The 27930-nt window shown below is 37.3% G+C and overlaps 3 protein-coding genes and 3 pseudogenes across 5 annotated transcripts; 5 read left to right on the forward strand and 1 right to left on the reverse strand.

The window, feature by feature from the left end:
* Positions 1–1840: 1840 nt before the first annotated feature.
* LOC147280955 (putative LRR receptor-like serine/threonine-protein kinase RKF3 pseudogene) lies at positions 1841–3648 on the forward strand (annotated as a pseudogene).
* A 9781-nt stretch (positions 3649–13429) lies between these two features.
* On the forward strand, positions 13430–17395 carry LOC147280956 (sugar transporter ESL1-like). Of its 3 annotated transcripts, XM_086246043.1 has the most exons (18): positions 13432–13681; positions 13941–14003; positions 14186–14275; positions 14394–14453; positions 14726–14791; positions 14910–14975; positions 15062–15137; positions 15227–15291; positions 15406–15498; positions 15592–15669; positions 15820–15904; positions 16006–16049; positions 16136–16198; positions 16279–16338; positions 16444–16497; positions 16592–16651; positions 16765–16879; positions 16956–17395. In XM_086246043.1, the coding sequence occupies exons 1-18, from the start codon at positions 13484–13486 to the stop codon at positions 17075–17077; spliced, it is 1458 nt and encodes a 485-aa protein (XP_086102169.1). In that variant the 5' UTR covers positions 13432–13483; the 3' UTR covers positions 17078–17395. The 3 variants fall into 3 exon arrangements, with proteins under 3 accessions (XP_086102170.1, XP_086102169.1, XP_086102171.1); XM_086246044.1 differs by lacking the exon at positions 15592–15669 and having other exon boundaries at positions 13430–13681; XM_086246045.1 differs by lacking the exon at positions 13432–13681 and having other exon boundaries at positions 14093–14275.
* Positions 17396–17823: 428 nt separating this feature from the next.
* LOC147280957 (protein DMP4 pseudogene) lies at positions 17824–18553 on the forward strand (annotated as a pseudogene).
* A 383-nt stretch (positions 18554–18936) lies between these two features.
* Positions 18937–20050, reverse strand: LOC147280958 (allene oxide cyclase, chloroplastic pseudogene; annotated as a pseudogene).
* Positions 20051–21231: 1181 nt separating this feature from the next.
* Positions 21232–22080, forward strand: LOC147280959 (protein DMP2-like). The gene has a single exon (XM_086246450.1). The coding sequence runs from the start codon at positions 21232–21234 to the stop codon at positions 22078–22080; it is 849 nt and encodes a 282-aa protein (XP_086102576.1).
* A 4358-nt stretch (positions 22081–26438) lies between these two features.
* LOC147280960 (FANTASTIC four-like protein (DUF3049)) lies at positions 26439–27870 on the forward strand. Its single transcript, XM_086246291.1, has one exon. The coding sequence runs from the start codon at positions 26614–26616 to the stop codon at positions 27682–27684; it is 1071 nt and encodes a 356-aa protein (XP_086102417.1). The 5' UTR covers positions 26439–26613; the 3' UTR covers positions 27685–27870.
* The last annotated feature ends 60 nt before the right edge of the window (positions 27871–27930 follow it).

Raw genomic sequence — 27930 nt, forward strand, 5'->3', positions numbered from 1 at the left:
CAAGTAATATTTTCATTGTTGTAAATTGTAATGTGTAATTAAATATAACCCATGTTTTTAAATCTAGGTATAACGAGAAACATTTTGGAGTTTAGGCCAGCTTCAACTTGTGTTGCAACAATATTACTGTCAGTGGATGCTAGCATGGGTGAATTCAGAGTGAGAGACTTGTAGACAACCTGCAGAACCTCCAAGAGATAACTACACTGTACATTATGATGCAGGCTGAATTAATGGAATCTACTGCTACATGGGTTTGGTTAGGTGAGATAAGTACAAATAGTTCTGTGAGCGTATATATATGCAAGTGTAATTCAAGAGTTGAATTGTAAATCTTTACATATGAATACAAGAACAAATTGCATACCCACTGGAGTTCTTATTACATATTTTGCAGCAGCGGTATCATCTGGGACACACGGTAATGCTTTTTCTCTCTTAAGCTAACGAAATTAGGAATTCTAAAATTAACAAAATAATTCTGAATTGCAATGTAAGTTAGGCGGTTAGGCCTTGAAAATTGAAGAATGTTGGTATAATGGAGATAGGCATCATCACCATATTAGAAAAATGAAATTCTGGTTCTGGCACTGTTAAATTCAGTGGATGACTATTAATCTTATTACGTTTGGCAGCTCATCTATGGCCTGATCAAACTTTAAGCATATTTTAATTTGATAACAAATTTGTATTGACTTGAATCATTTCCAATGGAAATTTAACAGAACAAAGAACGTAATTACACTAAAATAATACTTCCAATGCTGACCCAGTCTTTAGCACTCTTTCCCTTCTAGATTAAGTGCTTCATCAGCGTCGGATTTAAGCTCCTTTTTCCATCCCATATATTTCAGAAGCATATATTCAAAGAAACATATCATCATATTTTACCAAGTCACTTTCACCTCACGGTGTTTCTCGGCTTCCAATCACTTGAGGGAGTGGCTCTCATGACCCACCTCCTTAGCTTAGGGTTTGGTTTTCTGTTTAGTTGGGCTTTACTGTTTGGGCTACTTATTATCTATTTTTTATGCTTTTGACTTATGGGTTCTTACTTTGTATTCTCAATGCGTTTTAGACTCTTTTAATGCAATTCTTATTTCAACCAAAAAAAAAAAAAAAGTGTTACGTAGCCTTTAGGATCCCAATCTGGATTAGGCCAATTAATTCATGTAAAGTATCTTGGCCAAAAAAAAAAAAAAATTCATGTAAAGTAGATAGATTAAACGGCACTACAGAAGTTATTGATTCCATTCATCAGAATAAGACATCAGTAATCCAACCAAGAAACATGGGAGAAATCTAATAATTGAGGCCTACAGAAGGAATATAAGTCCATGCATGCATCATGTGGTCTTCCATAAAACTAACACAAACATAGCAGGTCCCTTTTGGCAGCTTGGTAACCTTTTTTTTTTTCCCTACGTACTGTTTTTTTAATGGCAAGATGTTGCAAACCAATACAGATCATTGATCGTGTTGACTGCATAATGAAGTCAATACAATCAACCACGTTAAAGGGCGTTTGTGTTACTGTGTAAGGGAAAACTTTGTTTTTGATCACAAGTCAAGTATACATGCCAAAGCGCTTATATGTGTGAGTACACATACCCAAGACCCCCATTTTTAAAAATCAGTTAGAAGTTCGGAGCACATCCACAAAGGCACAAATTATTTTAAAGTTGCTTCCCTCCAACAGTAACTGGTTAAACCCATTTCACATTGAAGAAATTAACCATTTTTGAGCTCCCAAAACCAGAAGTCAACCTTTCCATTTTCATACCAAAAAGACCAAAGCCTGATGGCCATCACCATAACTGCAAATCTTCCTTGAATTAAGGACCTTAATTCGATCACTCTCAAATGCATCTTTTTTATTTCCTCTTTCTTGGATTAGGCTTAGGCTTGGCAAATCCCATAGCCAGTACCCATGAAACCTCAAATAGAAAATTGGGTACTGCTCCATGTCCATTCGATATCAATGCTCTCCGAAAACTCATCATCCAAAACTCTCTTCCATTCCCTATGCAAGATATTGTGACTGAGTGCCAGTACATGCTGCAAGGAATACGTCTTCTTCGATCAGAGTATCTTCGTAAAACCGGATCATTTTCTTTGTCTTCAAATGTCTTAGAAGCCTGCTGGGATTCATATGAGAATCTAGTCAATGAATTCGTACCGGAGTTTAATATCAAATCCAGTTGTGGCTTCGAAACCAGTTTCATGTCAGAAACTTGTATGAACATCACAACAAGGTCTGGTTTTGAAAGCTTGGTTTCAGCATATGAGTTGCAGCAAATGAGGGGTTCTTGTAATCAGTCTTTGACTAATAGTTCTGGTTGTAATTTGTGTGTGGATTGCTTGTCCAGTGTCCGTGCAGCTTACTTTAGAGGCCCGAATGATGGGAATGTTTCGGATTGTAATGGCTACCCATTTATATATGCTGCAGCTTTTGCCAACAGGTTTGGACCAACTGATATAGGGACTGCCAAGTGTTTATTTCTGCTTGATTTCAGTACTCCATCTAGTACTACTCCAGCTAGTAAAACGCCTAAAAGCTCCAATCCAGTGATGTGGGGGGTCGTGACGGGTTGTGTCCATGGCTTCATTGGGGCAGCTCTGGTGGTCTGGTTTCTTTGGATATGGCACAAGAAATGGAAGAAGAAGAAGAGGGAAATTTTGGCTCAGATTGAGGCAGCTTCGGATCACATGGAGATAGAAATTAGTGGTGGAAGTACTTGTTCTTTAAAGCTCAGTTTCGAAGAGATAAGAAAAGCTGCAGGGAATTTCTCAAGGGATAATATAATTGGTATGGGAGGATATGGGAATGTTTATAAGGGGATATTAGCAGATGGGTCTGAAGTTGCATTGAAAAGGTTCAAGAACTGCTCTGCTGTGGGAGACCAAGATTTTGCACATGAAGTGGAGGTTATTGCCAGTGTTAGGCATGTCAATCTTGTAGCTTTGAGAGGCTATTGTATTGCAACAGTGCCAAGGGAAGGCCACCAGCGTATACTAGCGTGTGATTTGATGCGAAACGGAAGCCTCTATGACCGTCTTTTTCAACCAAAAATCAAGAAGCAGCTCCTAAGTTGGCCAATTCGCCAAAAGATTGCGCTTGGAATGGCACGCGGGTTGGCTTATTTACACTATGGAGTGCATCCTGCTATCATTCACAGAGATATCAAATCAAGTAACATACTTCTTGACGAAACATTTGAGCCGAAACTGGCTGATTTTGGGCTGGCAAAGTTCACACCAGTGGGACAGACACATAAGAGTACAAGGGTGGCTGGGACACTTGGTTATGTTGCTCCAGAGTATGCCTTGTATGGTCAATTGTCTGAAAGGATTGATGTGTACAGTTTTGGGGTTGTGCTTCTTGAGCTTTTGAGTGGGAAGAAAGCAGTTGTTGAAGTTAAGGATGATAGGCCTTTGTTGTTGGCAGATTGGGCCTGGTCACAAGTGAGGGAAGGTAGAGCTTTGGATGTTGTTGATGAAGGCATGCCTGAGTTAGGCTTGCCAGAAGTAATGGAGAAGTATGTTATGGTTGCTGTGCTTTCTTCTCATGCAGTAGCATATGCAAGGCCAACAATGGACCAGATTGTCAAAATATTGGACAATAAATAGTCCAATTCCCTCTATCCCAGAACCCCCCATATTGCGCTTTTAGCTCATGCTATTGACCAATACCATTTGTCTGGTTCATTGAACCACAAGTGTAAGTACTGCACTTATGATGGCAGTGACTGAGAAATGGGTTAAGTCTATCATGCTTTCTACTTGGGACATTTATGAACCCAAACTATGTATGAAATTGGTTTGGGATAATGTTTCAAAGTGCTTTATTTTGTTTTTTTCATTGGTTTCAGAATTATGGACTAAAACAAATTAATAAGAGAATTGTAACCACTAACCATTTATTATGATTTATTTCCGGGGACTCTTGCTTCCACAACTGCAAAATAGATAACCATATATTTCAATCAAAAGTTGAGATATTACCAGCTCAATATAAATAATTACATTGAGGTATTTTACCAGTTGCAACAATCACAAGTACAACCAAAAAAGCCAATTTTGATGAAGACTTGTCCATGCATGTCTTTTTGGGTTGGCAAGATAGCAACTAGCAAGAATATTGTACAATACTGATAATGGTGCTTACTGTACTGAAGTACTTGGGCTCACTATAATCCATGTATATATATATATATATAGGTCAAGTCCTTAGATAATAATTAAATTGTACGAAATTTAATACAGCAAAAAACGCATCTTGCTAGATTATGTGTGACCTACATTAATTACACTTTTTTTTGGTCACTTGGAAACAATTAATTACACATTTAACCTCCCCTCTTTCCTCCTATTTTTTATCTTTCATATTCTACTCCTCATATTTGGGTTCCATTAAGTTCTAACTTCTAAAACAAAGACTTAATTTACATATTTAAAAAATATAAAATAAAATAAAAATTCCTTTTCCAACAATTGCCCTTGAGTAGGAGAAAAAGTCGGGTTGATTGACCGTAGCAAAATCATGGAAAAGAGAATATGACGAAAAATCCAACATATAAAAGCCAACAGAGTACAGAATACTATATATAAAGAATATATCCAACAGATAACAGACAAGAGCCAACTATTAATACAATATGTAACCATTTATCTTTTTGTTCATTGGTTTCAGAATTGGAGACTAAAACAAATTAATAACAGAACTGTAACCATTTATCATTCATACATTCGATCCTCTCCCTGGTTTACAAATTTATTGAACTAGGCAACAAAATGTAGGCCTGAAATTTCAGTTCATGGCCATGGAAACATTGCATTGTTTGTGGCTGGAGCTGGAGCAATGGTCTCACTTCTTTGGCAGTAACACTGTCTGTTTCTGCACTCACAGGTTTTGCAAATAGGACACAAATTTAGACAGTCTTGAGCAGTGTGACAATATGGGTCTTTTCCGGGTCCCCTTGCTTCCACACATAGTTGCATACCTGCCGAACAAATAACCATTTCTATCAAAGGTTTCACCAAGGTGGAATGAGATTCGAACTTAGAACTTCTCCGTGGAGAGAAATAACACTAAACCAATAGCTAGTTAGTTCAAAATAAATAATTAATAGAGAGATATTTTACCAGATGCAATAACCATGATGAGTACAACCAAAAATGCCATTTTTGGTGAAGACTTGTCCATGTTTTTATTTTGGGTTAGCAAGATAGCAAGAATGTATAATATTGGTAATGGTGTTTACTGTATATATTGAAGTATTTGAGTTCCCTATATTGATGTTTATATATGTGAATCACTTAGATATAAAATGGTATGAAATTTAATACAGCAAAATATGCATCTTGCTGGATTATGCTTGACCTACATTAATTACACATGCTCGAATTTCCCTCTTAATTACCTCTATTTTAGGATAATGCTCTTTGGCCCCAACTCTTTTACCAACTTCGATCACCAACTTTTTCTATCCTCTTTTTTTTTTTTTTTTAAATCTTCTTGGATATGGTTGCTTACTCTTCAATATGTAAAATCATTATTGGAGTTTAGATATTAGGTTTTAACTCTTAGATTCACTCGAAATTTAATAGTTAAAACATAATCTCTAAGCAATAAATAGATTCTAATATCGGAATTTTTCAATATGTTAATCAAATCAAAAGATGCCAAAATGTTGGTAAAACAAACTATCCTATGTCCATTATTACTTGCCCCAAATAAGACTTGATATGAACTTGGCCCCATTTTACCTTCTATTCTCATGGCAGTTATGATATGTACGTGGACTCCATTTAGTTCTAAAATGAAAATGTTACTTATTTAAGAATATAAAAAACAATTTTTTTTTTGTTATTGTTATATTTGAGCAATCGATTCTGAGACTTATCATAATCTCTTAACCTATATAAGTATATATTATCCCTCCGATCCTTATTACTTGGCTTACTCCAAGTGCTTTTGTTCTGGAATAGTAGTCTAGTAGTAGGCGATGCACATGAGTATAAGCAGAAAAAGTTGTTTATTGACGGTAATAAAAGTTGTGTACGATAAAAAAGTAGATGCGATGTTAATTTACGCCAAAATCATTTTAAAAAGAGACATGGAAGAATCTAACAGATAACAGACAACAAACCATGTACTAAAATATAATTAAAATGTAATTAACACAGGTACTTGATTAATTATCAAACCACCAAATACACGTCTTTGGTTTTTTTTTTTTTTTTGCCATCAAATGCACGTTCTAAAGCACAACTCATGAGTCATCATGATGTTGGACCGGCTGGTCCAGCTGAAGGGCAACCGGCCTTTACCAATGTATTTGCTACTGTATGTCATTCACTATATATTATATATCCTGATTATACAAAACTTACTATATAGCCAATGATCATATATGACATACAGTTTTTTTTTTTTTTTTTTGTCGATGTAACCTGCTTGCTTGCTTGAGTTCAAATATCAAGAACTTGATTAATAAAAAGAAATATTTACATCCAATGATTTTTTTAATAAAAACTGAGAGAGATCTACTCTACTGGTACTGCTGACCATTACGCAATACACCCACCAGGCCACCACCACCAATAATACACGCACATAAAACAAAAAATTCATCAGACAAGTGACCCATAATCATTAAGCTAATCATGAATATTAACAACAATGAATAAAATAAGAATGGAAAACCAAGTCTATAGGCGATCCTCGTTGTACTTAAAATGGGAACTGTTTGTGGATAAACCCACACCAATCCAACAGCCAATCAGGGTTAGACACGTGGCTGGTCAAACCCAACTTCAGTGTTTGACTTCTCAGTGGTTAAGCTTTGACCTCCACATCATCACAGCTCGGCACTTCCTCTGCCAGCTCAGACCGGATCTCCATATCGAGTCCTCCATGCCCGGTCCGACCCAAATCGATGATCTTCCAAGAGATTGAGTGTTCATCTTTCCACGGTCATCCCGGTTCGGCTCGGCTCGGCTCGACTCGGCGCGGAAGGAACCTCATTTCGAGTTCTAGCGTCAGCCAGTTATGACTCGGAAGGACCCCTATCTGCTGGATCGGTTCGGTTCGGAGTCCCGTGTCCGATCCGATCACACATGGGCTTCATGTATACACATAAGAACATGTGTTCGGGTCGGCTCGGCTCTCCGCCGCCATTCCAAGGAAGATCACGTTAGGATGAACCGCCACACTTAAATGCACCTGACAAAGGTCTTCTGACAAAAGAGACAATCCAGCCTGCATTCATGACTACTGAGACAGTTCACCTGAATCCCATACTTGCATTCAATGCAGCATTGAATGCAAAGGAGGTGGGTAGCTGTGCATGCCACTGTTCACGACCGAACGTGTGGATCTTTCTCAACCAGCCAGTCACATGCAAGTAACTTACTTATCACAATCTCCTTTGCCTATATATACCAACTCATATGTGCAAAATGGGCATCGATCTAGCTATCAACCTCTCACCAGACAAACACTTACAAAAAACCTTCACTCACCCAAGAGCATACCCAACTTGCTGGGAATAAGCCCAGAACATTTACCTTATTCTTCCTATTCTCCCAAGTTCATCCTTTGTTCTTCCTCACCTACCATCAAACACACTATCACTGACTTCATCATCGGAGCGTGTTTGGCTGGTACCACACCGGTCCATCTCCTTTGACCTTGTTTCTCTTACAGGAAGATCTCACATCATCATCCAGCAAGACTTCGGATCAGCCAGGTCACTATCTCTAAGTTGTTGCATCTCCCTTACGGAAATTTGCATCAACAGGAACTCACCTAAATTGGCTCTATACGGAAGTTAGCTGAGTATTTCTCATTCCTTTTTATCATTTTCTTGTCTTACAAATTTCTAACCATATCATATTTTCCAAGAAAATAAGATATAGATAGAGAAACCATGGAAGAAAGACTACTAACAGTAACAGGGTCTGTGTTACGTGAGGCAGAAAGGTCCAATATCAATGGGGCTGAATGATGATTGCCGCAGTACTGAGACAACGCCAAATGGCTCCTCAGGACTCAACTGTGTTGTTGTTCTCAGCACTTTGGTGGCCCTCTCTGCTTCCATCTCTACTAGGTGTGCTGTAAGTGACCATCTTTAATTCCCATTTGGTCATTTTCTTGAGTTTCAACAGTTGGTGGAAAGTCAACAAGTTTCTATGGAAGTTGCACTCTTGCTATTTGACTTATTTATCCTGTTGTATATGCTTTACAGCATCAAATTGTTAATAAAAAAAATTAGGAGATAAAATAGTGTAGCAAACTTCTTGTTCAAGCATCAGACTGAAGAAATCTAGGCATTCATTCCAAAACTAATTGGCGATGGGAGGAATAGCTCAAACCCTTATAAACCACTAGCAAGGTCCTCACTCTTTAATGTGGGATTTCTCTCAACACGCTCCCGCACGTGTGGCGTCATTTAAGCCTAACACGTGGACAATTTATATTGGGTGACGTGGGAGCACGTGTGGCCGTTAGGCGCATCACGTGGATAACCTACTCTGATACCATGAAGGAATCTAGGCATTCATTCCAAAACCAATTGGCAATAGGAGGAGTAGCCCAAATCCTTAAGCCACTAGCAAGGCCCTCACATCTCGAATGTGAGATTTCTCTCAACACGCCCTCGCACGTGTGGCGTCATTTAAGCCTAACACGTCGACAATTTATATTGGGTGACATGTGAGCACGTGTGGCCATTAGGCGCATCACGTGGATAACGCTTTGATACCATGAAAGAATCTAGGCATCCATCCCAAAACCAATTAGCAATGGGAGGAGTAGCTCAAACCCTTATAAACCACTAGCAAGGCCCTCAGATCTTCAATGTGGGATTTCTCTCGACACATACTACTTAAAAAATAGGATCAACTGTTGTGTCTGGACAAGTTTGAATTATAAATTTTTTGCAGATAGGGTATTCATCTACTGCTGAATCTGGAATTATGGAAGACTTGGACCTAACGGTTGCAGCAGTAAGTATACTATATATAGCAGTAAGTATACTATAAGATGAACTCTATATATCTATTAAAAGATGAACATAGCCTCTCTCTCTCCCTCTAGAATTTTCTAGTTTTTTCTAGAGGGTTCTTATATCTTCCTTAAACTTGTGGCTGAAACAAGAATGCAAATGGTTTTGTAAAACCAAGAGCACAAATGGCTTAAACTCCTATAAAGAGGAGCACAGGTCATCCCTATATCAAGATTCATGCCCCATATGTGTACAAAAACCACAACCACATGGTTTCAACAGTTGAGAAAAAATCATCATATTGGCATCCACAAACCTAAAACAAATCATCATATTGGCATCAGATGAGAACAAACACTTTTTTGAAACTTCATATCATAAAATTAAAGATCACATGCATGCACCAATAAACCAATTAATATGAATTCAGTACTACTTTTTCTTTTCTATTGATTTCCTCCAATTGTGAATTCAAAACATTTTATAAATGTAAAATGAAAAAGTTGGACATGCAGTGATGCAGATCATGACTATGAATTCAAAAGAGGGTCAATGCAGACTTTGCAGTACCTAGCCATATGATTTAACTTTTAACTCTTTCTTTTCTTGTGATCATAATTAAGGTAGACCAAGTGCTGTAATCATCAGCAAATGAGTAAGTTTTCTTGATTCTGTTATTAATTATAATATTAGGTATATTATAATTGCATATGTAATGCGTAAATCACATGCAATTAATTATGTTTGTTATGGGTTTTATGATTTTGTGGCATAGAAATTAGTCCCTTGTTGGAGTCCCTGACGCTATCTGTCCGACTATCCCTCTCCAAAGGCACAACATAACACAATCCACATGATTTTACATGGATATGGCATCTACTCATCTCTATTCTAATCACTTCCTATAAATTATGGACTACTCAGTATCAATTTTCAACACAAATAAACCCCAATTAACAAAACCAAATACCCCTTTTTTTTTTTTAGGCTACTATTTGCACACCATTTTTTTTCTTTTTGCACACCCTTTTGTAAAAAAATCAAAAATCAAAAATCAAAAGAAAAGACACACTCACCGCTCACCCAACACACCCCTTACTCTCAGACAAAAAAAAAAAAAAAAAAAACACACCCCTAAAAAAAAAATACACATCCGACCTCCTCCCTCCCCTTCACTAAGCCCCAGCCCCGTCGCACCCTCCCTCCAGCCCCGACCCAGCCCACCTCTTTCCCCTCCACCCAGCCCGACCTCCTTCATCCCCTCCACCCAGCCTCGGCCCCATCGCACTCCCTCCCACCCAACCCCGTCGCACCCTTCCTCTAGCCTCGACCTACCTGGCCCACCTCCCTCTAGGTTCGGCGGATATATGCCGAATGGTTTGTGGGTGTTCGGCGGGTGGCTGTCGAATGGTTTGTGGGTGTTCGGTGGGTGGTTGCCGAAGGAAGGAGAAAGCAGAGAGAGAAAGGGAAGGAGGGAGGAGAGAAGAGGAGGAGGTTAGGGGTGAGGTCAGGTGCTGCTTGTGGTGGTCAGGTGAGGGAGGGAAGGGGTTGAGTGGGTGGGTCGGGGCTGGAGGGAGGGTGCGACGGGGCTGGGGCTTGTTGGAGGGAGGACTGCGTGGGTGGGTGTGGTCGGGTGAGGGAGATGAAGGGGGGGGTGTGTGTGGCTGGGTGTGTGTGTTTTTTTTTTGGTCTGTTGATGGGGTGTGCAAAAGAGTAAAAATGGAGTTGGTTTTGGGTGTGAGAAGGGTGAGTATGTCTTTTCCATTGATTTTTGATTTTTTTTTTTACAAAAGGGTATGCAAAAATTAAAAAAAAAAAGTGTGCAAATAGCAGCCCTCTTTTTTTTCTTTCTCTTCATGACCGTATAATTACCATATTGCCCTCCCAACATGCCCAAACACGGCTCCAACCACCCGGTCCACCAGACCCTAGCTACTGCAGCCAATCTTGCCAACCTTCTACCCACTGGCACTGTCCTTGCCTTTCAGACCCTCACTCCCAATTTCTCTAACAATGGCTCTTGCCAACTTTCCAACAAGTTCCTCACAGCATCTCTCATCGCATTTTGTGCTATTCTCTGTTTCTTAACTTCATTCACCGATAGCTTCATGCACATTAACGATGGTGTTGGTGGGAAACTCTATTATGGCATTGCCACGTACATTCAGAGGCCTATACATCTGTAACTACACTGACATTGAGGACATCATGAATAACAAGGACTTAATGGCAAAGTATAAAATAAGAAGCAAAATACATAGCTATCTCATGTCACTCTAATGGCACCATATAATGTGTGTGTGGCCAGACTGCCGATCCAAAATAAGAAGCAAAATCGAGGATAACACTAAACCAATAGCTAGTTAGTTCAAAATAAATAATTAATTGGAGATATTTTACCAGATGCAATAACCACGATGAGTACAACCAAAAAAGCCATTTTGGTGAAGATCTGTCCATGATTTTATTTTGGGTTAGCGAGATAGCAAGAATGTATAATATTGGTAATGGTGCTTACTGTATAGAAGTATTTGAGTTCCCTATATTGATGTTTATATATGAGAAGCACTTAGATATAAATGTTATGAAATTTAGGGCCCGTTTGGCACTGCTTCTTAGAAGCACTTTTATTTAGTAGCGCTTTTATCAGAAGCACTTATGTTAAGAAGCACATATAAATTTTTATAAAACTTTTAAGTTGTTTATGCAAAAGCACTTGAAAGTGCTTCTTGAGAAAGCACCTGTCAGGTGCTTCTCAAAAAACCCCTTAGAAGTGCTTTTAAAACTCAAAAGCACTTCTAATTATTTTTGCCAAACGCTATCAAAAGCGCTTTTACTAATTTGAAAGCGCTTTTGACAATTTAAAAAGCAGTGCCAAACGGGCCCTTAATACAGAAAAAAATGCATCTTGCTGGATTATGCTTGACCTACATTAATTACACATGTTCTAACTTCCTTCTTACTTCTATTTTAGGATAATGCTCTTTGGCCCCAACTCTTTTACCAACTTTTTTTATCCTCTATTTTTTCATATCATCTTGGATATGGTTGCTTACTTTAATGTGTAAAAGTATTATTGGAGTTTAGATATTAGATTTTAACTCTCAGATTAACTGAAAATTTAAGAGTTAAAACATAATATCTAAGCAATGAATAGATTCTAATATTGTAATTTTTGAATATGTTAATCAAATCAAAAGATGACAAAAAGTTGGTGAAATAAATTATCCTACATTATTACTTGCCCCAAATAAAACTTGATATGAACTTGGCCCCATTTTACCTTCTATTCTCATGGCAGTCATGATATGTGGACTCCATTTAGTTCTGAAATGAAAATGTTACGTATTTAAGAATATAAAAAGCAATTTTTTTTTGTTATTATTGTTACTTATATTTGAGAAATCGATTCTTAGACTTATTTTAATCCTAACTTATTATCCTTTGATCCTTATTACTTGGTTTACTCCAAGCGCTTTTCTTCTGTACTAGTAGTAGGCGATGCACATGAGTATAAGAAAAAGTTGTTTATTGACGGTAATAGAAGTGTTTTTTTTTTTTGGTCAAGACGGTGATAGAAGTTGTGTATGATAAAAAAGTAGATGCGATGTTAATTTACGCCAAATCATTGAAAAAGGAGACCTGGAAGAATCCAACCGATAACAGAAAACAACCAATCGTCAACCATGTACTATGTATAATTAAAATGTAATTAACACAGATGCTTGATTAATTATCAAACCACCAATTACACGTAAGTTCTTTGGTTTTTTTTTTTTTTTTTTTTTGGCCATAAAAAATGCACGTTCTTAATTAAGCACAACTCATGATGTTGGACCGGCTGGTCCAGCTGAAGGTCAACCGGCCTTTACCCCAATGGCCAATGCTAGCTACTACGTACTATATTTACTACTAGCTTTTGGCCACAGAGGTCGGAGTCAGGGAGAAAGCTCTGTTTTTTCATGCATGGGAATTGTGATGGGAACAATGATTTAACTTCTTGTGAGAGACATAGAGTCTCTTTTTGTCTGAAAATGTCTTTGTTGATAGAAAAATTTAACATTAAAAAGATATAACTTGCTTGTGTTCAAATATCATGAACTTGATTAATAAAAAAAAATATTAACATCCAATTATTTTTTTAATAAAAATTGATAGATCTACTGTACCGATACTGCATGCTGACCATTACACAATACACCCACCACCACCAATAATACACGCACACCAAACAAAAAATTCATCAGACAGTGACCCATAATCATTAATTAAGCTAATCATGAATAACAAATCACAATGAATAAAATAATTAGAATGGAAATCCAAGTTTATGGGGGATCCTCGTTGTACTTAAAATGGAAACTCACCTAAATTGGCTCTATACGGAAGTCAGCTGAGTGCTTCTCTTTCTTTTTTATCATTTTATTTTCTTACAATTCCTAACCATATCATATTTTCCAAGAAAATAAGATATGGATAGAGAAACCATGGAAGAAAGACTACTAACAGTAAAAGGGTCTGTGCTACATGAGGCTGCAGCAAGGTCCAATATCAATGGGGCTGATGATTGCAGTACTGAGACAATGCAAAGTCGCTCCTCAGGACTCAACTGTGTTGTTGTTCTCAGCACTTTGGTGGCCCTCTCTGGTTCCATCTCTATTGGGTGTGCTGTAAGTGACCATCTTTCCCATTTGGTCATTTTTCTTGAGTTCCAACAGTTGGTGGAAAGTCAACAAGTTTCTATGGAAGTTGCACTCTTGCTGTTTGACTTATTCATTCTGTTCTATATGCTTTACAGCATCAAGTTGTTAATAAAAAAAACTTAGGAGATAAAATAGTGTAGCAAACTTCTTGTTCAAGCATCAGACTACTTGAAAAATAGGATCAGCTGCTGTGTCTGGACATGTTTGAATTATAAATGTTTTGCAGACAGGGTATTCATCTGCTGCTGAATCTGGAATTATGGAAGACTTGGACCTAACGGTTGCAGCAGTAAGTATACTATATATTGTACCTTCTCGATCAATTTATGTTTTCTCCTATATCTGTTCAACTGTACAATCTACTGAACTTCAATGCAGATGGGTGCTGCCTTTGTATATCAAGCAGGTTTGAGTATCTTAAATTTTCAGTTCATTTGCATTTGATAAACACTTTTTTTTCTCAATATGCAGTACTCAGTTTTCGGTTCAATAATGACAATTGGAGGAGTGATTGGCGGATTGGTCAATGGGAGGATAGCGGATCTCATTGGTCGTAGAGGTGTAAGTTTTTGCATTAACCTTCATCTCTAGACTCTAGCTAGGCCTGCAGGTATATGTTTAAATTATGTGTTTTCTAAAACTTTTTTGCTGATCACTACCTTTTGATATCATCAAACAGACAATGTGGTTCTCTGCAATATTCAATACTGCAGGGTGGCTCACTATAGCATTTGCACAGGTTTCTTCTCTTTTCCACCTCCCATATTTATATGATGAATGTAGGATGTTCAAATTTATGGTTTAGCAAATAAAAGGGATGTTAATTTAAGCAATTAAGCCCCAAATGGGCTCGATCTTCTTCAGTCATCCTCTAAGAAACCTCATGGAAGCAGAGAAACTTGGAATAGAATGTTTGACAAGTGAATTTCACAGAGAGCCTTTGGATCGAACTTAATCTATTGAATATATTGTAGACTTACATAGCTGTTTTCTTATTTGTGCTTCATGTAGAATGCTTGGTTGCTGGATATTGGACGACTGTCACTGGGATTTGGCGTCGGGATAACTTACTACGTGGTAACTGCAAATCTCAAATGAAGCCTTTTTCCTTTTTCTTTTTGTTGAAATTTTTGAACCTGTTTATAACTTATTCATATAAAACATATATAATGATCTTATTCATATTCATAAACAGGTACCTGTATACATAGCAGAAATAACAACTAAGGATTTTAGAGGAAGGTTTACTTCAGCTAATCAGGTGCCAACCTTGTTCTTTGTGTTTTCCCTCTTAGTCTCTTACCACCCCCTCTCTAATTACTAACCTAAATTTCACTAAGTGCACAGCTTATGATTACCTGTGGCTTTTCACTATTTTATTTCATTGGAAATGCCATATCCTGGCGCACCTTGGCTGTAATTGGTAAATAACTTTTAGTCCTCGCTTGATTTGATTTGATCCTTGCATCAAAACTGAATCAATCACTTAATACTACTAGGTTTTATATTCAGGTGCTATTCCACCCCTACTACAAATTATAGGTTTATTTTTCATTCCTGAGTCTCCAAGGTGGCTGGTGAGAACAATTCAATATTGTACTAAAATTTTAACTAAAAATGAAGACTCTTTATGTTGCTTGTCTTTGAACAGGACAAGCATACAAATAATAGGTTGATACACTGGTCTGCAGGCCAAAATTGGTAAACAAAAAGACCTTGAAGCTGCTCTACAGCGCCTTAGAGGAACGAATGCTTACATATCTCAAGAAGCAGCTGATATCATGGTAAATGTCCAAGTTCCAACTTCATGTTATCCTGAAAAGTACTCTTGTGTTTGGTAGCCTCAAGAAATAAGACATGATCTCATATTGTGGCAGGATTATACAGAAATCTTTCAACAGCAACCAGAAAGAATGCTAGACTTGTTCCAGAAGAGATATGCTCACTCACTCATTGTGAGCTGCCTCTAAGGAAATAAAATTAAAAAGTTCATATAATTGTTAGACAACCACTAGGGGGCATAGGCCTAATTAAGCATTAAAAAGTTTGCCTTCCCTTTTCATGATGACCTGTCTGACCTTTCTATGCATATTCAATTGGTTTAGGTTGGTGTTGGGCTGATGATGTTGCAGCAATTTGGGGGGGCTAATGCTGTAGCTTATTATGGAAGCTCTATATTTGTAGATGCTGGTAAATCAAAGGCTTTCTAAATTTGCTTCAAATATTTAAAGGAACTATAACAGAAAATATAACATATATATATATATATATTTCATACCATTTTCTTGCAGATTTTTCAAGTAGCATTGGGACTAAATCATTGGCTATTATTGGGGTACACAAGTTTCAAAAATTCAAGAGAGTAGAGAGTTTAATTTGTTTGATGCATTATCTCAAATGTGTTGATATTTTTTTTCACAGATACCTGCTACTGTATTGAGCGTGCTCTTAACAGACAAATCCGGAAGACGACCACTTCTAATGGTGAGAATTACAAAGAATCTAACCTTTCAGATGTTGAATAATATGAATAAGTTCACAAGGAAGTCACCAAATGTTTGCAGGTTTCTGCTGCCGGAATGTGCTTGAGTCTCTTTCTTATGGGCTTGGCATTCTGCTTTCAGGTTTCTCCCCAAACTAAATTTTGATATGTACTTGTCTTTTTGGGCTGTTGTTTCTTTCATACACAAATGATCATGCTAAGTGTATCTTTTTGTAATACCTGGCAGGGCCTCCACCTGTGGAAGAAGCTCACTCCAATTTTTGTGTTTATCGGCATGTTGGTAAATAAAATATAACCAAATTAAAGACTAGTATTCATTTTCTGCTCTTGGAAAATGGGCAAGTGATGCTTGTATTGATACTGCATTCATTCAGGGTTATGGTGCAACATACTTAATTGGCATGGCAGGGTTACCCTGGGTTTTTATGTCAGAGGTAGGTAGTTTTATATATTGTTCTTGAGCTTCCCCTGTTTATTATCAGGAATTGGACAGAAGAATAATAAACTTCTATAAAAAAAATTAATATTGGATGGGTTTCATTTTCAGATATTCCCAGTAAACATTAAAGGTTCAGCTGGAAGCCTGTTGAGTTTGGTATATTGGTCTTGTTCTTGGATAACAACATACACCTTCAATTTTATGATGGAATGGAGCTCAGCAGGTTGTTGAAACATTTTTTTTCCCCTCTCTTTCTTGCTCCTTAAGCATACTAATAATATATTGTCATACTACTTCAGGAACATTCTTCTTCTTCTCAGCCATTGGCGGTTTAACTGTTGTGTTCATAGCAAAGCTAGTGCCGGAGACTAAGGGACGAACTCTAGAAGAAATACAAGCAGCAATTGCCCATTTTATCTAATAAGATGAACTCTATATATCTATTAAAAGATGAACATAGCCTCTCTCTCTCTCCCTCTAGAATTTTCTAGTTTTTTCTAGAGGGTTCTTATATATTCCTTAAACTTGTGGCTGAAACAAGAATGCAAATGGTTTTGTAAAACCAAGAGCACAAATGGCTTAAACTCCTATAAAGAGGAGCACAGGTCATCCCTATATCAAGATTCATGCCCCATATATGTACAAAAACCACAACCACATGGTTTCAACATAAAATTAAAGATCGCATGCATGCACCAATAAACCAATTAATATGAATTCAGTACTACTTTTTCTTTTCTATTGATTTCCTCCAATTGTGAATTCAAACATTTTATAAATGTAAAATGAAAAAGTTGGACATGCAGTGATGCAGATCACGACTATGAATTCAAAAGAGGGTCAATGCAGACTTTGCAGTACCTAGCCATATGATTTAACTTTTAACTCTTTCTTTTCTTGTGATCATAATTAAGGTAGACCAAGTGCTGTAATCATCAGCAAATGAGTAAGTTTTCTTGATTCTGTTATTAATTATAATATTAGGTATATTATAATTGCATATGTAATGCATAAATCACATGTCATTAATTATGCTTGTTATGGGTTTTATGATTTTGTGGCATAGAAATTAGTCCCTTGTTGGAGTCCCTGACGCTATCTGTCCGACTATCCCTCTCCAAAGGCACAACACAACGCAATCCACATGATTTTACATGGATATGTCATCTACTCATCTCTATTCTAATCACTTCCTATAAATTATGGACTACCCAGTATCAATTTTCAACACAAATAAACTCCAATTAACAAAACCAAAAACCCCTTTTTGTTCTTTCTCTTCATGGCCGTAGAATTACCATATTGCCCTCCCACCATGCCCAATCATGGCTCCAACCACCCGGTCCACCAGACCCTAGCTACTGCAGCCAATCTTGCCAACCTTCTACCCACTGGCACTGTCCTTGCCTTTCAGACCCTCACTCCCAATTTCTCTAACAATGGCTCTTGCCAACTTTCCAACAAGTTCCTCACAGCATCTCTCATCGCATTTTGTGCTATTCTCTGTTTCTTAACTTCATTCACTGATAGCTTCATGCACATTAACGATGGTGTTGGTGGGAAACTCTATTATGGCCTTGCCACATTCAAAGGCCTATACATCTTTAACTACACTGACATTGAGGACATCATGAATAACAAGGACTTGATGGCAAAGTATAAAATAAAGTTTATAGATTTTGTTCATGCCTTTATGTCACTATTTGTGTTCTTGGTATTTGCTCTTAGCAACTCTAATGTGCAAAGTTGCTTCTTTTCTCAAGAGGGAATAAATTACCATGAATTGACAATGAATTTGCCACTAGGAATTGGGATTTTTTCAAGCTTCTTGTTCACAATATTTCCAACTACTCGTAGAGGGATTGGATACGCAGACATGGTGCACATGGCATTGTAATCATATATACAGTAAGTCTTTTATTTGTGTGATAAAGAAAAATTTATACAGATTGACTTGTGATTTTACACCCTTTAAGATGATTAAGAATAATTTTCATTATTTGGTTGTACATATTCCCTACTCCACTAAACATGAAGGGATGGGAATTGGACATTATGGGAAATAAGGAATAGTCAATTTCTTACTTTATTTTTAAAGCCCTTCACCTTTTCTAATATCACCTTTCCCGCATCAAAACTGAAATGTAAAGAACATATTAGAATTGAAACTTGCATTATTTTCTTCATTCAAAGCCAACCACAAAATGGTATCCCAAACAAACCCAAAAAACCATAAAACATCACCATAGCTAGTAAAAAACTATTCACCAACACCATCTTTTAATCGGTGAAATTAGCAATGGTGGCATGGGGCTCTAAAGCCTTAGCCGCTGGATTGGGCTCCACAGGCTTTCCAAGAAGTTCATCAGGCAAGTCTTTGATACCCTTGAGATAGAAGGTGTAAAAAATTTTGAAGGGGTACACAAGCTGTTGCAGCTTCACCTGACCATATAGGCATATACACCCTCAAAAATTCCAGACCCACCAGTCACAGACAACCACGTGTCCTCATAGATCAAATATGGACCCTGCACAGATATGTGACCATAGTCCCCAAAGTAGAAGCTGTAGATGGCCTCATATCGATCACCATTCTTTTCAGGTTTGTATTGGATCAAAATGCATAATATTCCAGCTGTGATTCCAATGCGTTTTTGCAAGTCCCCTGTGTACAATTTGTTAGTGAAGAGTGAGAAATCTAGGCATCCATTCCAAAACCAATTGACAATGAGAGGAGTAGTTCAAACTCTTATAAACCACTAGCAAGCCCCTCACATCTTCAATGTGAGATTTTTCTCAACACGCCCCCGTACGTGTGGCATCATTTAAGCCTAACACATAGACAATTTATAGTGGGTGACATGAGAGCACGTGTGGCCGTTAGGCGCATCACGTTGATAACATGCTCTGATACCATGAAGAAATCTAGGCATTCATCCCAAAATCAATTGGCAATGAGAGAAGTATCTCAAATCCTTATAAGCCACTAGCAAGGCACTCACATCTTCAATGTGAAATTTCTCTCAACAAAGGAGACTAAATCACCAAGGGTATGGACTTTTTTTTGACTTAATCTTAGGTAAGCAGGGCTGCCACGGTCTCTCTCATTGAACGCATAGACATGAAGTTGTTGAACTTGGTTGGTGGTGGATTTTTCATCAGAGTCTGATACTGGCCGGGTTGGCTTTGCTTTTGCAAGTGAATGGTGTTTGGGCACTGAAAGGTTGAAATGTGAGGAGGTGGTGTGAAGTTTGAGAGATGGGTTTTGGTGGTTGAAGGGTAGGAATGGCAATTTGGTAGGTGAAGGAAAGGATGGCCTTGGGTTTGGGTTGGCAAGTTTCACAGGGGAGGAGATGATTGGTCTCAAAGAAGAGGTTAACGTTAAGCAAGCCATTGATGATCAAAGTTTCTTGACGTGTACAAACTTCGAATTAAGGAGTGATTGGATTCACAAAGAAGGTGGTGGAAAGTTGGGAAGAGAGGTTTTGTTTATATAGAGTGGTGAAGGAGACGAATGGTTTTCATGTGGATTCATGTGGATGAATGTGAAAGGATTGGAGATTATTGCGTTTGACTTAATTAATATCGTATATATGTTCAACATACATGAATATGATCAGATTAATTTAATGTCTACATTGAGAATGGGAAAAGACACTATTCAAATGGAAATTTCCTTTTGGCCAACTAAAAAAAATGAGGGGGTGTATCCGATTGGATTTGGGTAGAATTTATAAGATATATTGTAGAATTCCAAGTGTATTGGATTAGAATTTAAATGAAATCTTACTAAATTTGGTGGTATTCAATTGAGATTTTAAAGAATCTTATAAAATCTAGTGGTATTCAAAAAGTTTATGATTTTAATGGAGTTCATTAATGATTGGAATATTTAAGGAATTTTGGGTTGGGAGATATAAATACTTTTAACTCTATAATAGAATTTCATTATATTTTATGTGAAATCTGTGAATTGTTTTTATTAAATTCATGAATTTTGTGGAATTCTTTTAAAATCTATAACTCTTTTAATTAATTCGATCTATCCAATTCAAAATTTAAAACACCCCCTGAATCTTTTTAACATTGTCACTACCTACTCATATAAATGGAGTAAAATTAAGATAGCTTAAGTGTTCCATCTCTTTTCATGTAATAAAAAATGTACTCATAGTTGTAACTTGTTATGTTGAGCAAATTAGGCCATCTTAATTAATTTTGACAAAAAAATAAACCTCTCTCAGATTATTAAGGCCATACCTCTACATCACATTGTACTTATAATTAGCATGGGCATGCATGCTTACGCACCCATTATCCATATTCCCTTCCAACAATGTGTATTGGGTAACCATGCACTAGCTATTAGCTAACAGGGTTTCCTCTTAGCCTATATATATGTAAGACGATGAGCTTCAAGTTTAACCAAAAATCATATCCCACCCAACCTTATTCATTTCCCTGCAGGCTAGGCCTGCACTATCCTCTCTCAATTTCTGAAACCAAACCCATCTCGATCAATCAATAAAACGAACACCCGGCCCCAATTAGTCATATATATATATATATATATATATGGCTGAACCATTTGTTGTTCATATAAACCCATCATCAGCAACAGCAGCTGCAAACCCTGCTGGCTCATCATCATTTACCCGTTCTCTGGCAGATCAACAGTTTGTGTTACAAATTGAACAGTCATCAAAACCATCTCATGATCAACAAACGAACCCATCAACAACACCACCGGTACCACATGGTACCTTAAACCTCAAGGTAACTGAGCCAATCTTGCTACACATAAACTCATTAACCCCACTTATTAACCCCACTAGTCGATCAGCTAGGCATGATCAACAAGAACAATCAGGAAAGGCCTTTAGACACAAAACTGTATTAAACAAACTAGGAAGCCTTGCAAACCTCTTACCCACAGGCACAGTTCTTGCATTCGAAGCCATCACACCTTCACTCACCTACAGTGGCGGATGTCAAGTTTTTAACAAATACCTTGTGGCATGCGTTATGGTGGTTTGTTCCATCATATGCTTCCTCTCTTCCATCACTGACAGCCTCGAACACGAGAACAAAGTGTACTACGGCATTGCCACCTTCAAAGGCCTCTTCGTTTTCAACTACGATGATCGTGAGAACGAAGAGAAAACGATTGAGGAAGAGTTGAAGAGGTTGAATATTAAAAAGGAGGACTTGGTTCATGCGTTTGCGTCGGTGTTTGTGTTCTTGGTCTTTGCTTGCAGCAGCTCGGAAGTGCAGAGCTGCTATTTTCCAAAATCAAGACAAGTAGTGGAGAATACACTGGTTACGTATTTGCCTCTGGTGGCTGGGATTTTGTCCACGTTGTTGTTCACAATTTATCCCACTCGACGTAAAGGGATTGGCTACATAGGCTCTAAACGCGCGTAAAGGGGTTGGATAATAAAGGAGAGACCCTCACTCACTTGTATAACTGGATCCGACTTGTGGTGTACTTCTAATATTTTGCTTTTATGATTAATTAACTACATTAATTGTATGAAGAATAAGGTGAATTGTTGGATTAAAATGAATCCAAAAATAATCGTTTCTCAATTAAACATGGACTTGTGTATGTGTAATTCCTTATCCTTGTGCTCTTGAGCCACACTCGTTACATGTATGCCTCACACACTTCTTCCCAGAGAATTATTCCTATACCTTCAAACAAAAGGTAGAGAAGAATAAAGTTATAATTTTCTAATGGTTTAGCGAATCGGAATAATTTAGATGTGGTAGAAGATACTGTTAAATGGTGTTTTTATTAATATCAATCAGTTATTGGTTTAATAGTATTTTTCTCTACTGTTTGGAGAGGTTCCAAACTTGAATCTCCCTTCACTATATTAAAAAAAAGAAAACAAAAAAACTTCTAATTTACACTCAGAATTCTTTTCCACACCACCAAATCAGCTAATTTCCATCTGATTACCCTTACGTACTCAACTATTTAAGTGCAAATTAGAAGCATGCTTTTTAATTAACGAGAGATAATTGAGACATTAACACATGGCTCCCACCTCATCTTAGAGGCCTGGCGCCCGGCCCATTTATCACTAGCTTGGGCTTCCACTTTTACACGTAGCTATCTCATGTCACTCTAATGGCCCCATATAATGTTGTGTGTGGCCAGACTGACAATCCAAAATAAGAAGCAAAATGGAGGGCTCCCTGTGGCTGCTGATTTGGACTCATCAACCAAACATGGTCCAGGGCCCAGCACACTTTCAAACAAAATTCATGTGGGTTGGATTTTGTGTAACTTTCCAAACTCCTAAAGCTCACTTCAACTTTTTCCCCCCTTCTTTCATGTGGTCACTGGTATCACAAGTTATTACCCAACTTTTATTTGCCCTAACCTTATATGATACCAAAATCTCAAAACAAACAAATTAATTAAATATTTGGCATAAATTCAATTTAGACACATAAATATATATGCTATTTCAACGGGGTCCACGAACTTTCAAATATTTCAAATATACATCTGATGTATTATGTAAATTGAAAAATGAAATTTCATCCATCAATTTATTGAGAGATCAGTTAAATATCAGCTTAACTTTTGCTAACGGGGATTAATTGACGACGTGGCACCAACTCAGCATACATTTCCCGCCAAATGAGCAACACATGTGCACTTGACACGGGCCCACACACTCATCATCTCTTTCCCGCTCGTCGAACGCTCTTCTGACCATTTAGTCTTCCAAAAACATCACGTTTTCCCCCAAATTCGAATATAAATCCCTCACTTGTGTTCAACGAGCAAAAAAGAGATGATGAGTTTGTAGACCCGTATCAGGGGTTAGGTGGACCCGTGTCGCTTATTTGGCGGGAAATGAGCGACACGGGTCCACCTAACCCCTGACACGGGTCCACAAACTCTCTCTCTCTATTATTATTAAATTGTGGGCATGTGTCGCTCATTTGGCGGGAAATGTTTGCTGAGATAGTACCACGTCGCCAAGTAATCCCGGTCAGCAAAAGCCAAGCTGTCATTTAAGTGATCTCTTAACGAATCAATGGACATAAAATTCATTTTTCAATTTAGATAATAGATCGGGTGTATATTTGAAATATTTTAAAGTTCATGGACCCCGTTGAAATAGCTTATATAGTTATGTGTCTAAATTGAATTTATGCCTAAATATTTAATCTGAGAAAGTATATATAAGTGTGGACTCAGATTTAAGCAAGCAATTTTGTCATTATTGATATACATGGTACTTCAGCTTAATCTTCTTCAAATTAAGGTCGTAATCAATCATAGTTTATATATATAGGAGCCAATGCCGTCTTAGGGCATGTTTACTAAACTGGAATCATAATGAGCAAGAATCGGAATAAACAAGAATCATAATGAGCAGGAATCCGAATGAATCGAAATGAGAAGAAATCATAATGAACATGAATCAGAATCAGCCATTCTCATTAACGTATATACTAACCGTTAGGAATGAGAATGAAAATAAAGTTAATTTTCATAAACGTGTTTATTAACTAGTAGGAATCAAAATAAAAATGAGTTTAATTACTAAAATGCCCTTATACAACATCCATTATATTTTTTAGATGCTATTTATTAATCACAATTTTTTAAATGATAAATATTCATTTTACTACTATTTATATTTCTATCAACTATTTATTAATCTATTATATTTTTTACAATTTTAATATTTGTATTTATTAATATTCACAATTTTAATATTTTTATTTATTAATCCATTTACTAACTATTTATATTTACAATTTATTTCTATCAACTATTTAATATTCACAATTTTTTAATCGATTATATTTCTATCAACTATTTATTAATCACAATTTTTAAATGATAAATATTTATAAAGATGAATATTCATTTAAATATTCATTTTAAATGATAAAATAAAGGATATTTTTGGTTTTTTATAAAAATGTGAGGGCATTTTGGACATGAAAATTTCATTCCGATTCTCCCTCCCTCATTTTGGACCCCTCCTAAGAACTCTCATTCCTGATTTTGGTGGGCCCCACATGCATTCCATTTCCCCTCCAAATTTAGTAAATAAGAAAATGAGAATCATTCTCATTCTCAAATGTTAAGTAAACAAGGGAATGAAAATCAACTGTTAAGTAAACACAAGAATGAAAATGAAAATGATTCTCAAATGTTAGTAAACATAAAAATGAGAATAATTCTAAATGTAGATAAAAAAAGCCAATTTGGGCCTCACTAAATTTTTTTGTAGATATTTCTGTTTTGTGCTTATAGTTACCTTTTTGGATATTTATATTGGTAGCCTTCAACATTGGTACCTTTTTGGACCTCATGTCCCACTCGCACCAATTAATGTCACAATCGGTGGAAAGAGATTGCCTCTGGAGTGCATACGTGCACATCTTTATTACCAAACCAAAATCATAGTACGATACCCCAATTAATATATATACAGTCATCACCAGTGCTTATATAGATTTATGGTAAGCGTTTGGAGGTGTTTTCATTTGGAGGGTTGTATGCCATTGTTTTTTCATGTTATGTGCATACGTGGGTTGTCTAAGGCTCATATATATACCAAACATGGAATATGGATGGAGTACCACAAAGATCGATCACTAATATATCATTTAGCTAATTTACAAAATCATCAAAGATTCTCTATTTTATGTTATCTTCTCAGAATATCTCTGCAACATGAATAATACTGATTTGGTATTTTAATTCAATAACATGATGACATTTATGCTTTTAAATTTCATCATATAAATATTTTTTCAATTTTAAAAAAATTTCTATCACTATTATAGATTTTTTCAATTTCAAAAAAAATTCTATTACTATTATAGGTAAGTCTTTCTCATACATTATATGTCTATTTCTCTCATTATACGACCAAATAAAAAATAATGAATCATATTATACAAAAATTTTACTCTATACCATGACATTTGCATATGAAAGAGAGAAAAGACCGATATAAATTTATCTCATAAATGATAAATACAATATTTGGGAGAATGGTCCCTATTCTTTACATTCAATTTGGGTTGTTCTTTAGGAGTAGTATTATAATTGGAATAGTCTCATGTTTTCTTCCATTAACACTTTTACCTAATTTTTCGTAAGTGAAGTGAGAATTAACCATTCATACTTAATAATGAAATTAATAAATAAACTCCACTTGATCAACTAATAAGGTGAAAAACATACATCACCTAGTTCCTCTAATTGATCAAACATTAATTGAAGTAGCGGGTGTTTTATGATTTGGTAATTATACAGGGGTGTAATATATATAGTAGCAGTGTACAACTGTACACAAAGGCCAAAGCCTCTGCTGGCAGTGCCAGGTAGCACAACCATATCCATGTCATCTCTCTCTCTCTCTCTCTCTCTCTCTATCTCACACACACACACACAGAGTGCCTGTCTGTCCCTCACTTCAAAGTTGTAAGGCATAATTAATTGATCCAAATTAAATCCAAAAAAGAAAAAGAAAAAGAAAAAAAAAGATAAAGAGCGAGTACTAGTGGAAGAAAAAGGGAGATGTAAGGCCGAAGTGTGAGGCTGTGGGACCCGGCACAGTTTTCTCTATCACTAATCACTCGCCACTCATTTTTCCTCTCTTGTTTTTCACCACCTTTTATCTGTCACGTTGGGACCCTCTTGACTCTTTAACCATACCGACCCGCCCACTACTCTCACACACACACACTCCCTTGCTTATTTCCATCCCTATCTTTTGCGTGAGGTCCATATTATATGAATTAATACCCTCCCTCATCTCCTCTCCTTCCTCATATATCTCCATTTTAAACCAACTCTACTTCGATCTACTTTTCATCGTCATCTCTCTCTACTACTTTTCTTACTCTTTATCATTTCTCCATCTCTCTTAATTACTTTTCTCATCGATATTTCTCTCTTTTCCAATTATGATGATGAGTTTTTGTCGAAAGATGAGCCCTCACTCTTTCCTTGGCCTCACCCCAACTACTCCTACTTCTGCCACAACAACCTCCATCGATGAAAACCTCCCCTTTTCGAAATGTCACCCCATTAATTCTTGTTTAACGGGATCCGCCGGCGGAGGTTTGTTAGGTCTCGTCACCGCCACAAATGGTGGCATTCACCGCCAACCAGGCCATGTCCTGGAGTCTTCCTCCGTCAAATTAATATCTTCATCCTCCTCCTCCTCCTCCTCCTCATCATCATCTTCGTCATCATCATGGCCGTCGTTGTCGTCGTCGTCTCCGCCGTCTTCGCCGCCACCCGAGGCGGCGTCGAGCAAGAAAGATCCGGGCGGAATTGGATTCATAGACGACATAGGCGGCGGTGTGGACGGCCTGATGTCGTGCACGGAGAGTCTGGGGTTCGAGAGCTCCGATGAGAGACGAGTGGACGATCAGATTGAAGGATCAATCAAGAACATTGATGGTGATCATGATGAGGATGAGGATGTGTATAGGCAGTTGGCGAGTAACAGATCGAAATTGTGGAGGAGGAGATCGGTGGAGCAGCTGAAGAATACTAAGAATGAGAAGAAGTTTCCACCGCCGATTTCGTCGCTGAACCAGAATGGGCAGCCGAGTTTCTATCTCCGACCGGTCAGGAAAGATGGGAGGTTGGAGCTTACGGAGGTCAGGATTTATAGGCCCGAGATTTTGCGAGCTTATCGTCAAGATGGACGCTTGAGATTGCATCTTGTCAGGCATGATGATGAGGATCAACAGGATCAATTACTCGAAGATTGTATAGAAGAAGAAGAAGAAATTGTACAAGAGGCGGTTGATGAACAAGTTAATTTTGTTGAGGAAGATAAAAATAGTGTTGTTAAGGAAGAGACTAGTGTTGATGGTGGTGAATGGAAGTTACCGGTGGGAGGTGGAAAAGGGTATAGGCGGTGTCAGAAAGCGGCGAGCCGCCACCACCACCACCACCACGGTCACCACCATGGGAACATGGGTGTGTGGAGGCAACAGCGGCATTGCGTGACAACCAGGTGAGGTTAGCTAGCATAGGGGCCATACAGCTATGGAGCATGCATGTTGTTGGATCAAGTGGACGCGTTCGGAAAGAGACAACCGTAGCTAAGACGTCGACGTTTCATATAATATATATAGCATTTAATAATTGGCAAATTAAGAATTTAATTATTTAATTAATTAATTAAAAGAGGGAATTAATGTGAATTTTTGAGTGTTTCAATTCTATATGTATGCATCTGCAAATGCAATGTCGCTTAGTCGCTA

This window comes from Dryas octopetala, chromosome 6 (assembly GCF_963921425.1).
Source record: "Dryas octopetala chromosome 6, drDryOcto1.1, whole genome shotgun sequence".
Taxonomy (NCBI): domain Eukaryota; kingdom Viridiplantae; phylum Streptophyta; class Magnoliopsida; order Rosales; family Rosaceae; genus Dryas; species Dryas octopetala.

Excerpts from the sequence above, each read along its gene's own strand:
- LOC147280956 (XM_086246043.1), top strand. The coding sequence starts at position 13,484 with ATGGATAGAGAAACCATGGAAGAAAGACTACTAACAGTAAAAGGGTCT. Across the intron at positions 14,792-14,909 it reads TCGGGATAACTTACTACGTG|GTACCTGTATACATAGCAGA; the intron begins GTAACTGCAAAT and ends ATTCATAAACAG. Across the intron at positions 16,652-16,764 it reads CCTGGGTTTTTATGTCAGAG|ATATTCCCAGTAAACATTAA; the intron begins GTAGGTAGTTTT and ends TTTCATTTTCAG.
- LOC147280959 (XM_086246450.1), top strand. The coding sequence starts at position 21,232 with ATGGCTGAACCATTTGTTGTTCATATAAACCCATCATCAGCAACAGCA.
- LOC147280960 (XM_086246291.1), top strand. The coding sequence starts at position 26,614 with ATGATGATGAGTTTTTGTCGAAAGATGAGCCCTCACTCTTTCCTTGGC.